General features: G+C 38.4%; 1 protein-coding gene across 4 annotated transcripts in view; it reads left to right on the top strand.

The window, feature by feature from the left end:
- The window catches only part of prkcbb (protein kinase C, beta b), a 92,010-nt gene that overhangs the window by 20,627 nt on the left and 55,541 nt on the right, over positions 1 to 15,842 (top strand). For all 4 annotated transcript variants that reach the window (XM_018672867.2, XM_018672864.2, XM_018672865.2 and 1 more), the window contains one exon: positions 9,633 to 9,715. In XM_018672867.2, the coding sequence (XP_018528383.1) occupies positions 9,633 to 9,715 (83 nt within the window). The remainder of the gene's footprint in view (positions 1 to 9,632; positions 9,716 to 15,842) is intronic.

Consider the following 15,842-nt stretch of genomic DNA (forward strand, 5'->3'; position numbering starts at 1 on the left):
CAACCACAGGATGGTTTGCCAACCATAATATTTTGTTCATGATCTCCAGAGGATCTAGCACCATGATGAGTACTTTGGTTTATAACCAAACAGCTGCAAATGAATGCTTGTTTTCTACTAATTATCAAAATTATTTGCATGCTAAAGAGTAAACATGGTTAACATTACACCTACCTAACATCAGCATGTTAGTCACTATGAGCATCTTAGCATGTTGATAATAGAGCACTACTGTGCCTAAGTACAGCCTCACTGTGCGGTTAGCATGGATGAAGACATTTTCCATTTTCCATAACATTTATAGAATAGAAAGTATTATATAATATTACATTACATCACATTACAGTGCCTCGAGATAACTTCTGTTGTGAATTGGCACTATATAAATAAAATTTGACTTGATTTTGATTATATTATATTATATTATGACTAAATAATTGTCACTTTATTCAGTTGTTGCAGCCCAACTGGCATTTAATGTCAAATAAAATGTCAGTGTCAATTGTCTGGTCAGATTCAGAGGCTTTAAATGAAATGAATGATCAAATAATGTCTTACTTGCACCATCACGGATATGATGATGATAAATTCCTACTTACTACTTGTTTAGTTGAGGTTTCAAGTTTGATTTAAGAAGAAGATACAGTCTGCAACAGCTCTGTCTTCACACACAGTCCTGGCAGGGTCTGGCAGTTTGCAGATGTACAAGTGTGAATCAATGTGTTGCTGACAAAGAGTGTGTATGCAACAAAATTAAGCATGAGAGACAGAAAGGGAGTTTGATGGAGACAGAAAGTGATCAAGGGAAACAGGAAATGGAATTGAAAGTGACAGAAGAATAGCCAGATGAATGAATCAGACAAAGAGAGTGGGATGGAAGGAAAAGCACAAAGAGAGAGAGAGACAGAAGGGATCTGACGGACAGAAATTGAGAGGAGACAGTTTGAGTGAATGAAAGACAGTGAGAGGGATGCGGTGAATGAGAGAGAGGGAGATGGAGTGAATGAGAGAGAGGATAGGGTGGAGGTGTTAGCTGGACCACGTAAAATCATCTTGTGCCAGAATTTTTTCACGGCGCTGGCACAGAGCTGAAACTGAAATCAAACGGGAGTGTGAAGCCAGCCAGACTGTAGTGTCTCCTGCAAAGACTAAATTTTATTGTTTTTGTCACTCTGTTTTTTCCTCTAATTGAATGTTTGATAGTACAGCACTGAAGGGGATAACATACTGTGTTAACTGATATTCACAGGGGAAGAATAGGTCTAATGTTGTTAGAAAGTGTCTTCTTATACCAGGTCTGCTGATATTTTTACTGTGATCGGATAAAGATCAATTACCAGTCTCAGTCTGTTTAAGAGATTGCTCTTAGCTTGAGGACATTACTTTTATTCATGTGCCAATGAATCTTTAAACTACACTTTTCTGTCAGAACTGACCCACATTAGAATTAGTAATAAAGGCCTACATATTGTCTGTGGATTTTTACCACCCTACGCCTCTCTGTTGCTTCTCTGTTACTTCAGTTAACTGGGTTGATCCTTCCAGTTGACTTTTCATGTGTAGACAAACACAGTGCCAATAATGATGGCACACTGTGATAAGTTTGTGAAAGTCTAGTCATCCTAAGTTACGTGGTTAAGTTACAAAGCTGCTTAGTTACATCAATACACCCACAACAACCACAGTAGTACTTAGCTGTCTCTTAGCTATTACGACAATTAATTGGTTAATAGCGGATATTTTTTTGAGATAGTTGTAATCAAAGTATGTAAAACAGCTATAAATGTAGTGATAACATTTTTTACACATATCAAATGTGAAATTTTCTTCTTGTGTGTAATGTTGCTGAATGGTTATGCTACACCACGCATGACTGACATGGATGAAAAGTTACTGTAAATTTTCATAGAAAATGCATAAAGGCCATTTAGCTACCTATGCAAAAAATTGAAAATCTTTTTTTTTTTCAGGAATACCTGGAATATGACATGGTGAAATACTTTTTAAATTTTATTTAATTTTTTGCAGAAAGAAAAAAACATACTAGCCATCATTCTGGCTTAGAAGAGTCCACCACAAACCAGCAGTGAACATATTGCATGTTGGCTGTCAGTGTCAGCGAACAGTCAAGTGCAACAAACACTTTTACAGTGTGTCCTGAGGAAAATGATATGAAATGACCAAGTGTCTCTGTGCTGTGCTCTGGGTGATTCTGAAATTAAAAACACAGCAAGGCCACTTAAAGAACAGATGGACTCTGTTCTCAGCCACACACAAAAAACAAACCTATGAATAGAGGAGAAAAATTGTGTTCCATAACCTCAAGTGCTTTTCATAATAGCAAACTGTGGCAGAGGTAGAGCTTAAAGGGCGCTTATGTGAAAGTGTTATTGATTGTTTTGTTTTGTTTACACTGTTTGTTACTTATCTTACAATCATCACTGACTGAAGGTCACAGTTTGACTGCCAAGTGAAATCCTCTGTGTTTTTTTTTCCATGAAAAGACACAGTAAGAACATGTGATGGAGAATTGATAGATGTACTATAGAGATGGAGGAGGAGAATAGAGAAGATAAAGAGTAGAGGATGGATTGATGGAAGGGAGAGAGAAAGAGGAGGAGTGATATGGGTGTGCTGACTCACTCTGACCCTTCTCCCTGCTTCACCAGTGGCATCATGGGTATTTATACATTGGCGTAGGCTGTTCAGCCCCCTTATATAAGCCCTTACACACACACGCATGCATGCGCACACTCACAAAGGGAGGTGCCCAAGGTGAATGGTGTGTTTTGTTCAGATTATTGACTTTCTTCTTCTTGATTTCTCTTCTTTATCATCTTACTCTTCTTCTTGTGTTCCTCCTGTTGCATCGGCTTCCACCTCATTCATCAGGATATTTCCTCGTTTCCTCCCCACTCAGACAGTAGGAAGAAACAGAAACAACAGCAGCAGTCTGGCTCTCCCAGACCTCTCTCCATGCTCTTTAAACACTGTGCCAGGTCTGCCAGACCGTAGTCAGGGAGCATATCTGATGGAGACCTTTTGTAGTCAAGTCACTGAACCCAGTCAGTCAGTCAGTCACTCAGTCAGTGTGTAGCAGTCGATGTGAAAATCAGATTGTCATCTATTGCCTCAAACAAACAACTTATCGTGTTGGTCAGAAAGTAACTAGGCTTTCACAATGTGCAATGCTGTGCAGAGCGAGTCCATTATTGTCAGTGGAGGGTGTGGCTGGCCTTGGCTGAGTGCACCGTCGTGATTTGCAACAGGTTTTGTGTCAAACTCATCATCTCATATTATGTCATCAAAATGGAGAAAATCAAATGAGAAGCTGGTGGAGCCTCTCACATCATTCAGATCCCATTTGGGAGCGTTATGGCTTCTCAGTTAATTATAGAAACATTAGGCAAGGTGGTCTATTGGCTTTGTTTAATACTGAAAAAAGACAAGCCAACTGCAAATCTTTTGTCCTACAATAAGTGCATTTCCATTCACCTGTTTTAATGTACATTTTCAATTGTCAAAAAAAAGTGAAAACAGTCAGAGGAATGTTCTGTATCTATATAAACAAAGTGCAACACAGTGCAGTGTAGCTTGCAGCTCTCCTGAAGCCTCTGCTCCACTGAAGAATCTGGAAATTGCAGCAGACAAAAACATCAGGTCTATGTGGAGCGATGAGGAAACGTTCCTTGTATTTCCATCACGCTTCCTACATCATCTTGTTATGTTCTCTTCTTCTGCAGTGCTTTAATGACAGCCAACTGGAGGATTAGCAGCACCAGCCATTTATCTCATTGCACACAACTCTTAATATTTGTTAGTTCAAGCAGCCTCTGGTAATAAATTTGTCAATTGCTGTGAATGGGCAATTGTTTGTGATCCATTCACAGTGGTAACACTTAAGTGTGGTCACAGTTGTGTTCAGGTCTGGTGCATCGTGATGATCTAGTAAATTATCATAAGTTGCCTTGAACTGGTGAGTATAACTGTCATTGTCCAGACAACAACTGAGACATTAGGTAGTTAGTGCATTAGTCATTTTTATTTCATGCAGACAATCACTGGCCGAACTGCTGGATAATCAGTTACAGCAGTTGTTCAACCAGGGAGCACTGTGTGTCTGTGTGTATATATGAAATACTATAGATGATGTGCTACTACAGCTATAGATTAATATATGACTAACTAGAGAGCCGTGTGTTATAGCATTGAACCTAGCCACTGAATCTGGGACATCACTGTACAGCATGCCACTGCATCTCGCATGCACAGACACATGCACACACAAACACACACACACACGCACACACACACACACACACACACACACACACACACACACACACACACACACACACTGGCAGCTCATTAGAGGAAAAGGCTGTGTACAACATCAGTGTTCTGCCAACATTTCATAAACAGAATATACCGGAACAAGGGGAGAGGAGGAGAGGAGACAGGAGGAGAGGAGAGGAGAGGAGAGGAGAGTGGTAAAAGCTGGTGGAAAAGAGTTGTAAGGGAAGAAATTGAGGGGGGTTTGTATTGGAAATTATATTTAGTAAAACAATGACTTTTTATAATTTGTAGTTCAGTGATTTTAAAATTTTGAGTTAACAGCTTCCTTTGGAGGAAAGTAACGTCCTTAATATATGATGATAGACTTAATGTAATGTGAGAGGTAGGCACTGTCTGTTTGAGCTCCCTCTCTTCACACTGTATTGATATACAGAGAGTCTGATGGGAGGATGATATTGATTGACAACCAGTCGTTATATAATGTCATCATGTGACAGTTCAGACAGGATCAAGGCAACATGGGATGCTTCAAAGGGATACAGTTGACAAAAACAGGTTCCAATTAGTGTGTTTGAGTGTGTGTATATGTGTGTATATGTGAAGGAGAGGTTGTACTGCTAGTGAAGTGTGGTGGATTTGAGATACACACAAGCCACATGCAAGTATAACAAGTATAACTGCTCCACCACACCGGACACTGATTTCCTAAATCCCTGGTTTTTAATTTAAATTCCGGTATTGCACATGACTTTTTGGCATCAGCCCAGGATGCAGAATTCTTAGTTGTCTCAGTTCAAAGCCAATTTATATTGACCATCATTAATAGCAAAGAAACGCAGCAAATCTTTACACTGAAGAGACTAGAACTAAGCATTTTTGCTTAAAATGAGAAATTGTGTCAGTTGACCAACTGACTACAGATCACATAGTGTAATTGTGATTTTGCCTTGCAGTGTCACTGTCACTGTACATATACTTTATATATGTAAAGGAGAGACTATGCAAGTGACTGAAATGACTATGCATGCAGTGGTATGTCCTCTCCTGAGAAAAAGGCTCTTGAAAAACATTGCTTTTGGGACTATGTGCAAACACGTTTACGTTTACATAGCAGTAACACAGGTAAAAAAAAATACAGAGAAAGAGAGCAATTGAAGGTAAAGCAGGTTTCAGCTGCAGAAGCAAGATTAATACAAAATCAGTTGTACAGTTAGTGTGTTAAACACATTGCTGAGCTGTACAGCCTAACTAAGTTGACAGCGATAATAGTAGCTCCCTTTTGGCTGAGGAGGGATTCACAAGGTGCTAACTGCTGCCTGTAATGTAACTTAATGCTCAGCCAGTATCACAGGTTGACTCTACAGTACAGGAACACTACATGGCTGCTTACCTCTGTGGTAACCTAAGCCCAAGTCACAACCACAGTGATGAAACAGATGAAGAGAGAGGGAGAAATAGAGATGAGAAAAGAAAACAAGTTTGCAGAGAAAGAAATGACATAGAGAAGAGGATGTGGAAAAACTCTAACAGTGCCTCTTTTAGTATGTCTATCAAACTGTGTGTGTGTGTATATGTGTGTGTGTGTGTGTGTGTGTGTGTGTGCGTGTGTGTGTGTGTTTTCCATGGATATTTAATGTATACAATAAATAATGGAGGAACATGGGCAGGGTGCCAGCTACAGCAGAGTTAGACTGAGATCAGTACACAGAGGGCACAAAGAGGGCATGGGTGGTGCAGAGGAGGAAGAGCAGGGGAGGGTTGGTGAGGACAGCTTGTAACTAGAGGGACGTTACTGGTGATGGTGATTGATAAAGGATTGATGTTTTTATCTTTTTTATCGTTTCATTAAGGACCACACTATGAAACCGCCATGGCTAAAAAGAAGGAGGTAGGGTGGGGCACAGAAACAGGCATGTCAGACAGGAAGCCATAAAATTGAAAACACATTTGTATATCAGAACTTATTTTCTTCTGCTTTCCTATCCCATTACTCATCTCAAGACCTCCCACATTTATCTTGCAACCTTTTTGAGGAGCACTGGACTAAACTACCAAACTGCATATAAAGTGATCAAAACTGTAGCTACAACAGTGAAATACTACTCCTGCACTGATGCATCAGTATTCTAAATAATGTCTTTTTAATAATACTTCTGTGCCTTTACTTAAGTGGGATTCTGAATAAAGGACTTGTAATGGTGTATTTTTGATTATTTTACATTACAGTATTGGGTTATCAGCTTATATCTACTGAATGCCACATTAAAATGCTACCATTAATACATCAGTAATAATGTATATGATATAATAATTAAACACACTCTGCAGGCAGATGCTTTTTAAACCCACAGCCAATCAAACATCTGCCTCAGGTATACCAGCAGCACTGTCTCTGGTTTTAGAGATTTCCCTCAGCTTGGTTAGTTGGCCTGGCTAGTTTGGATTATGTCACCTGTCTTTTTGAACTTACAGCATTTAAATAGGTGTGTAGAGTCAGCTGAATTGATGTATAATTGGAGTGGTAATTTTTGTGGTGGCAGAGGTCAGAGAGAATGAAAGTTGGGATTTTGGTTGAAGGGAGAAAAGGAAGGCACTTATTGACAAGGTGTATTTCTGTAAAAAGGTATTGTCTGTTATGGCCCAAGGGTCATATACAGTTCTATTTTAATGACAGATCTGTGTGTGTGTGTGTGTGTGTGTGTGTGTGTGTGTGTGTGTTGTGTGTGTGTGTGTGTGTGTGTGTGTGTGTGTGCGCGTGCGCATGTGTGTGTGTGTGTGTGTGTTTTGGTTAGGGATTTGGCAGGAGCAATACTCCAAAAGAGCAGTTGCCTTGAAGCAATATGTGCACGGAGCTCTCACCATCTACCTCTATCCCTCCACCCTCACTCTGTGTATTCAATCTGTGATATCATTGGAATGAGTGGGTGGTCTTTGTGTGAGTGAGTGTGTGTGTGTGTGTGGTGTGTGTGTGTGTGTGTGTGTGTGTGTGTGATATCATCACAGTGAGTGGGTGGTGCGACCAAAGAGAGGATATTGCGTGGGAGTGAAGTACCATTGAGGTGCACATGATTTTTGTGTGTGTGTGTGTGTGTGTGTGTGTGTGTGTGTGTGTGTGTGTGTGTTGGAGAGGGTCTTTATAAGCCCTCTGATCAGTGTAGGGTTGACAACAGAACAGAATATGATAGAATAGCCAGTCTCCAAATATGTATTTGAGACAGTAAAGGAAACCACTTATAGCAAAAATATTATTTTTTGAATGTGGTAAAATATTTTATCTTTGATATTCTGACCTGCCAATCACTGAATGTGATGCATCAGAAAAAAGTGGAGAGAGAAAAGAAATATTAGCGTATGCTTATTTAAAACTGATTATGAACTTCTCTAACCACACGTTAGGTTATGCAAATACTTTTCAGTATTCAGTAATAAGTATTATTGTTAGTTTGCTGTTTTTTGTTTTAGTTAGTAGTTTTTAAAGGGGCAGAAAACAGAGATTGTGCCCCTGTAAATAGAATATTTGTAAAATATGACACAAAGAAGGTTTGGCAGATGACTGCAGAGCATGTCTCTCCATTAATAAACAAAATAGTAGCTGATGATTATTCTGTCCAGTCACCTAACTAATTAATCAAACAAGCTTTTTAACTCCACTCTCTTTTAGTGGAGTTACGTTGCAAACAAACAGGTTTTTCAAGATTTAATTTCCTCTTTCCTTTTGTGTTACAGTTGAGCAGGATCATTCAAACACGCTCTATTATTTTCAGTAGTCGTTCTATAACCTGTTTTGGCCGCTGCTATCATCAAAGTCATCTGTTCGGCACATTTACAGCACTTCTCGCTATCTCTTGCTCAGACATACACACTATGTAAATATACTCAGGGGCACAATCATAAGGCCTGTTCGTGTGTGAGATTGTGAGATATTTTTAGCCTCCTCTGTTTGTCTTGCCTGTCAGTGGAGCTGACATAGATCAGGGTGGAGATGACAGGCTTGCTATGCATCGAAGCTTTCACGTGCTTCTGCACCGCTGATTGTTACCAACCTGAAAAGTGGAGCCATGTTACGCTTTTCATCTCCTTTAGATTCTGATTGTACAGGCTTTCTTTGATCTCTCGTGTGTTGATGTGTATATTTGTTATTTTCAATAAATCTGCGCCTAGGGGGGAAAAAAAACGAAACTAAACCTTGACTATTATGTAAATGCTGATTTTTTCATTCAGTTGGCAGCAAACTTTGTAAACACAGGAAATTCTTTTAATACAAAGTCATTTTAGTGCATAACTGTAACATAAATATGAGGTTATATTTTTACATTACATTGTAGACATTTAGAAGGTGCTCTTATCCACAGTAGCTGACAATGAGTCAACGGTGCAGGAGTGACAATAAGAGTGTGTGGGTGTTGAGAGAGAAACACAGCATCCCTCTGTACATTTACCACCCCTAAAGCTCTTCATAGGTTAAGTAAGTGCTGCGTCTGACGACTCAGAGACAGCGAAATAACTCCGCTTTCATCAGGCTTCAAAATCATCTGTAATTTTGCTTGAACTCAACTTATACATTTATATCAATTTAAAATTGTACTAACATTTCAAAGCTAAGTCTACAAAGTCAGTTAGCAGTCCAGTGTGTACGGTAAGTCCCTGTGTGATGTGATGTACATACAGAGGGATCTGGGATCATATTCAGAGGCACACTTCCACATGTTCCAGATGTTATAGAAACTGTCTTCACCATAGCCCGCTATGACCATGAGGAGATTCACTTTATATTTTGTGCAAACTCATTCACATTAGATACAGAGCTGCTTGACTTCATGGTGATGAATACAGTGTGAAAATTATGTTACACAAACGGTAAATTAGAAATTATCTGATTAAAAACTTATGAAACCAGCTGAGTCAGACCTACTGCTGATGATTATCAGTGTACTTGGCTGTTTCCTGGCACTAGAGGACCAAACATGAGCTGGCTCTGGCCCACACATGACTGCCAGACTTAGGTTTCGGAGCATGTTTAGTACTTGAGTTAGCTTGAGCCTAGTATCACTATAAAACCAGTGATACTAGTACATTATTTATCATAATTATGCTATGAGTCTAACAACCAGGCCATGATTGAGGCCTGGAAAGGGCTCATTTTGAAAATAAAAATAGAAATATGAATAAATGCCTGAAATAACTTGAATACATGTACTCACTGGGCAAAGGTAAATGAAGGATTAGAGATCTTTTGAGTTTCTTAGATCACTGAACAACAGAATTTATACACAGTGTGTAAAGATTTTTACTGAGGTGAAAGCTGATGTATTGTCTCTTTTTCTGTGTCTCCACAGTGTGTTGTTTCGTGGTTCACAAACGCTGCCATGAGTTTGTCACTTTCTCCTGTCCAGGAGCTGATAAAGGACCTGCATCAGATGTGAGTAGAAATGAATTAATGGTTACAAATCTAAAGCTGTGTGTGATGGTGAAAATGAGTAGTGAAAGGACGATGGACCAAGAGAGAGAGAAATTGCACAGACATTTCCAGTTCACGAGCCCCCATCACCTGTCACTGGCAGTGTTATGGTTGAGCAGCCTCCATCTTTTTCTCTCTTCTCTCTTTCCTTTTCTTGTCTTGACAGTTACACTGTACTGTCACACACAAGAATTTCTCTACTATTTACATTTGATAGACTCAATACTGTAGAAGATAAATATAGACATGAAGCTGCCTAATACGACCAATATGAGGAAACAAGGGAAATTAATGTACTGGTTAAGGAAGGATTTATAAAAGTGTTTTGAGCTGTGATCATCAGTTGAGTTTCTTTGCCATCATATGAAAAATTTGTGTTTTTAACATCCCTGAATTACTCTTAAAATAAATACTCTGGCATGCTGTCATTTCTATAAACAGGTGAAACGTATGTTTTATGATGAGGTTTCCTATGTTCTTTTGTCAAAGATTTTCTCTTGCTTCACTACTTTTAGAAGACAGTTTTATTTATTTATTTTTACACTGAATCACAGTGTATGTAATTATTCTTTCAAGTTTCAAGTTCAGGTTTATTTGTACAGTACAGCATTACATTAGATACAAAAAAATATTTTTAAGTTGCTATGATCAGTTTTTTCATATTAACAATGGGTCACATGGCCTCTTTTGAATGGGTCACTCAGAGCAGAGTGTTATCACCCAACTCTGCTGCTCCCTTCAGTTCCACAGAACTTTGTAGCTTTCAGCTCATTGTTTCGGTTTGCTTTTCTATCGGTTCACTCTCACTGCTCTCATCAGTGTCTTTTCAGCTGCAGTGTTTTCAGCTAAAACGTCGGAATGTTTAGCATTTAACATTTAGCTGAAAGGCGAGTGAATATAGGACTTAAACTCATCAGGTCACTTTACTCCAAATGAATGCTAATGTTGCTCCCTGTCTGCTGGATGTACATTACAAAGGAACTGTTTGCTAACAAGTTTGCCATATCAACGTGAAGGGTGTTGTGCTTGCAGCTTGTATTTGCTGCCCCCAGCTGGCCAAAAAAATCACATCTTGCAGGTAAAACTTGCGCTTTTGGCGTTCTCAGTGGTGGGGTCAATTTCTATTTAAAAATCAAATTAGTCCGAGACAGAATTTTATTGGTTTCTCTTCTTTTAACGATATTATTAAATGTGGCCTTATAATGTTCCACACATGGGTCCTAAAGTAGCATCCATGTTTTTTTGATGGCTTTCTATATTCACTCTTGTCTTATTTGTCGTCTCAGATGTTAAATCCATTCAGTGACTTGAACTCTGAACTTTGATGTTGTCCTTATCTCTTTGAGTATCTTGAACGTTAGAAAAACATCCGCATGCTATAACACCATCAGAAACATGTTCGCTTTGTGGTTGTGTGTTCCAGTGCTTCATATTGGCCATATCACAGTTCACATCAGTTGACATCTGTATCCCTTCTTGCACTCATTTATACACATACTGTACACAGTTTTGCTGAAGGTTAAAAGTGGGTCCTGACTGTATTTTATTAATTCTCTTTGACTGTTCTCTTCATCTTCTCTTCTGCTCCTATAACAGGAAGTGCCTTTGAGTGGTACTTTTATTATAATATCATCCACCCTCTCAAGGAGCTGAGAGTAGTAGTAGTGTCTTTTCTATGATTTATATTAGTAAAATGCAACCCTATTCTCTAATATATCCTTTCAAGAGGACAAAATTAGTTGCCTTCCTTCACTCTCAAGATGCCACCGATCATTCCTCTCGAAAACCCAGGAGTCTTTAAGTTTCTTTGCCATGTCCTTACCTCCCTCTGGAGTGCTCTTTCAGTCTAACAAGTACACTTAGTGAGCTGCCTCCAGAGGAAATGCTGTTTGGCTTCCTGTGGCAAAAACTGTGTATGACTGATAAGTCTCTGCAGTCTTACCTCTCATCTTATTATATGTCTACCTGTCTTAAAACTACCTTTTAGTTTTTACACCTTACTAACTTCTTTCACCTTGCGCTTCCTTCTCACAAATAGCTTCATCTTTACAGTTTGTGTGTCAGTGAGGAGCATATAGTGTGCAGTCTTCTTCCTTTAACATTTGTAACTTTCTTTTTATTTGGGCTTAAATGATTCCTTTCCCTACTTTAAGGCCCTCTGCTTGACTTTTTAAAACCAATGTGTTCATTAGTCAGTTCTTTTTGAAACCCCCTTCTCTTGTCTATATTTCTATATTTGACGTACATTTAACTCTCCATGCCCTGAATCACTCTTCCACTGTCTCTCTCTCAATCGTCCCTCCCTCTATATCTAACTCCATTCTGTACATCCTCTATTTAAATGCCACTCCACCCAGGGGGCCCCTGTTCTTAATTACGGGGGCCTCACCACCCCTACCATGTCATTTCCTTAATGAGTTCATGGCCTTACGACCTCGGTTCCTGCACAGTGGGAATGTAGGGTAGCTCTGCTCCAAACGAGCTTCTCATTTAAATATAGGAGACGGGAAGAAAGGTAGCCTCATCTTATGATTATAGAGAGAATGAAGAAGGGGAGGAGGCTAAAAGTGCACAGATTTTTAACACCAGGGTTTTCCTCTGGTCACATAGTTCCTTGAATATCATGTCATTTGTAGTGTATACATATTTGAGACAGAAATATAACAGATTTGATAATTTCCCTGCAGACGTCAGGGGATATCACAGATATTTACATATTAGCCTCATTGCAAGATTACCAGATCAAGAAGAAATACCATTATCAGACCATAAAGGTGCTCAGACTTTGTCATGGAACATTAAAGAGCACCTGGATGAGGATTTTCTAATAACGCTGTCAGATCTGTACGGCTTGACACACTGTTTTCACCCACGCACACCTGCATAGAAATGGCTTTTTGAGCTTGAAATGTTGAGAGCAGTACATTTTCAGCAGTTATCAGCCATTAGTTTAGTTATTTTCAGCTTGATCATGCAACAGGTGTCACAGATGGTTTCATTTGTCAGATAGTTTGTTACAACAGTGAATGGTGACGCAGAGTCATAGTGTGTAAATTTCAGTTTTGCTAGACTTCTAAAACATAAAGTTGTGTTTTCCTTCTCACTGCAGTGTGCTGTTTCTTAAGATTATGGAAAGTTTCCATGGATGGATCACATTTTCCTGTGTTGCTAAGGGAAGACAGAAATATCCAAGTTATCACTGACTGAGGCAGATTCTTGCTTTATAGAACATTTTCAGTTCACACTGAAGTGTCAGTATCTCTAGTCATCATTTTCCTGATTCTGGAGTAAAGCTGTGCTAATACAGCAGCCAAATATTTACAGACTCAAGACTTTTGGAGCCAGAAGTGTTGTAGTGTAGAGCTGAAATTATCACCAAAAGTCAATAAACTAAGTAATTAATTTCATAGAAAGTTGGCAATAACTCTTTTTGGAGACTAAAATGCCAAAAATTCATCAAATGTGAACATTTACTGCTTTAATTTGTCCAAAATCATAGTAAACAAAATATTTGTTGGACTCTCTGAATTTGTAAATGAATTGAAAAATAATGAATCAACTAATTGAGAGAATAAAAAGCGGATTAGTTGATATTAAAAGAAATCATTAGTTGCAGCCCTTTGTCAGTGCTTGAATAGGATTAATCTGTGTCAGAATAAAATGAGTCCCAGAGTCCTTGAGGCCAATAGTGTCGAGTGAGTTTTTGTTCTTTTGGGTTGCATACATCAAGAGAAAGCAGAACAGATGTTTTTGAAGGATAACAGATAGATGAAGCTGTAGAGGAAGACACAGTGTGCAGAGAGAAGATTCATTCTCTCTCTTCATTCATTCTCTGTAGAAAATCTATTTTATATCATATATTGTCTCACTGACTGCAGCAATCAGCCCACTACTCCTATTTTACCTCCTGCCAGCCCCCCCCGCACACACACACACACACACACACACACACACACACACACACACACACCCTTCTCCTCCTCTCTCTGTCAGCTATGTATGTTTAAAAGGAGAAGTCAATTATAGATCTGGGTTAATAGAATGGGTTCCCTGTGGGAGAGGTCGAGGGATGAGATCCTCTAATGAAACCTACATTTCAGGCCAACAGCCCACTAATGGTATAGAATCCAGTGTGTGTCTGAGCGTACAGTGTGTTTGTGTGTATGTACAAGCACTGCTCCAAACTACTTTAACAAATAATGCAGAAAACAGGAAGATATCTAGAGTGATTCCATAGTGAAGGATTTATTTATATATCACCAGACATGGAATTCCTGGAATGTCATGGAATTTATATATTTCATAGACAGAGATTTGAAGGGATTTTATCATGGAGAAGTCAGCGGAAGAAAAAAACGTTTTGTTACAAACTGGAAGTATATGATATATTTTAACATAGTAGCGATCTGATCTAGTCATGAAACATCAACAGCTACCTTCAGCAAGTGCTGATTTTCTTCTAACACTATCAGATCTGTACAACTTAATTGCTTAAAATGTGTTTTTGTGCTACTTGCATTTATCAGTCTCTTAGAGCCTCTCACTGAAAATAAAGACACTGATATGAGTAATCGCATTCAAGATTCATAATGGATTATTTATTTGCAGAGGAAATTTCTGCCTCAAAATTAAATGCACTTTATTAGAGATGTGAAGGTGTCAGATGTGACAGTTAATTACAGACTAGTAGTTAGACTAAAAAGTGAAATACGTGGAGTTTTTTGTATAAATGGCAGCAGTTATGAGCTTACATCAGCCTATTAACCAACACTTAAAACACATGCGAATTGTGCAACAAAAAAGTGAAACAACAAACCTTTACTTTAACTCTTTAAGTAGTTTTCTCTGAGGTCAGAAATGTTACAAGCCGTTCTGACTTATAGGGATCAAAGGTCAAAAACTATAATATTTACATTACAGTTTACAAAGGAAAAACCTGTATTCATTGAATAACATAGGCAACTCTTCAACCAATTCTTGACAGGCTCTGCCTCCATTAAGAAGAATCAGAAATAAGACATAAGACAGTGATACTCTCTCTCTCTCTCTCTCTCTCTCTCTCTCTCTATATATATATATATATATATATATATATATATATATATATATATATATATATACTGTCATGTTGTGTGCAGTGGATTGTATCTGCATATACACAAACACTCAGTCCATAAATGGAGAAATAATGTATGAATACACAATAACATATGTTCTCATTTGCAGACATTGATTTTCTTTGTGTTCATTTTATTACACAGAACTGAAGCAGGATGGTAATGGCTTCTCCCCCACTGAGTCTGTCTCAGCAGGCGTGAGGCAGTCTACTCCCTGCACAGTCTGACACAAGGCTAGCACATATAAACAGACTCACATTCACAGCTATGGGCAAATTATATTGTTCAGTTCATCTAACCTGCATCTCTTTGGATGTCTCTGCCTGCCACTGCTACACAGTATGTATGAAATAGTATGAAATATTTGCCATCTCATTGACAAATTGGGCATATTAAAAAAAATTTCATTCTGAATACACATTCATTTCAAAACTGATCTCATGCAAGGAAGTGACACCCCAGGTTCTTTTCAGACTTGTTAATGGAATTTTGAGGTGTACGGTGTATAGTCATTTTTTCATAGTATTTTGGAGCAGAACTATCTGTGCCACTAATTTAGACATTTGATTCCAGTTCCTGTAGATTCAAAGAAAGTAAGAAAACGTTTTGTATCCTTTCATACCAAAGAAATAATTTTCCCATGCTTCTTTTTTCTCCAAATGGAACTGCAGAAGAAATTACATGATTATTTTCAAGCAAGTGACGTCAAATCATCTACAGTTGTATTTTTCAATTTTCAAAACCATAAATTTGTGAAATTTTAAACCCTAAATCATCTTGTCAGGAAATGCAGATAAAAGCCTTGTTTGCTGGTAACAAATGTAGGACTGTAGCTGCACAACAGTTTACGATGTGTAGCTTTTCCTTATGTGGAGATCCTTCCTCTTTACATGCTGAAACAACTGAAATGTGATTTCCCAGGGAACATAAATATGAGCAGAAGTCATACTATATCCTGATAAGATGATTTA

This window comes from Lates calcarifer, linkage group LG11 (genome assembly GCF_001640805.2).
Source record: "Lates calcarifer isolate ASB-BC8 linkage group LG11, TLL_Latcal_v3, whole genome shotgun sequence".
Lineage (NCBI taxonomy): Eukaryota > Metazoa > Chordata > Actinopteri > Centropomidae > Lates > Lates calcarifer.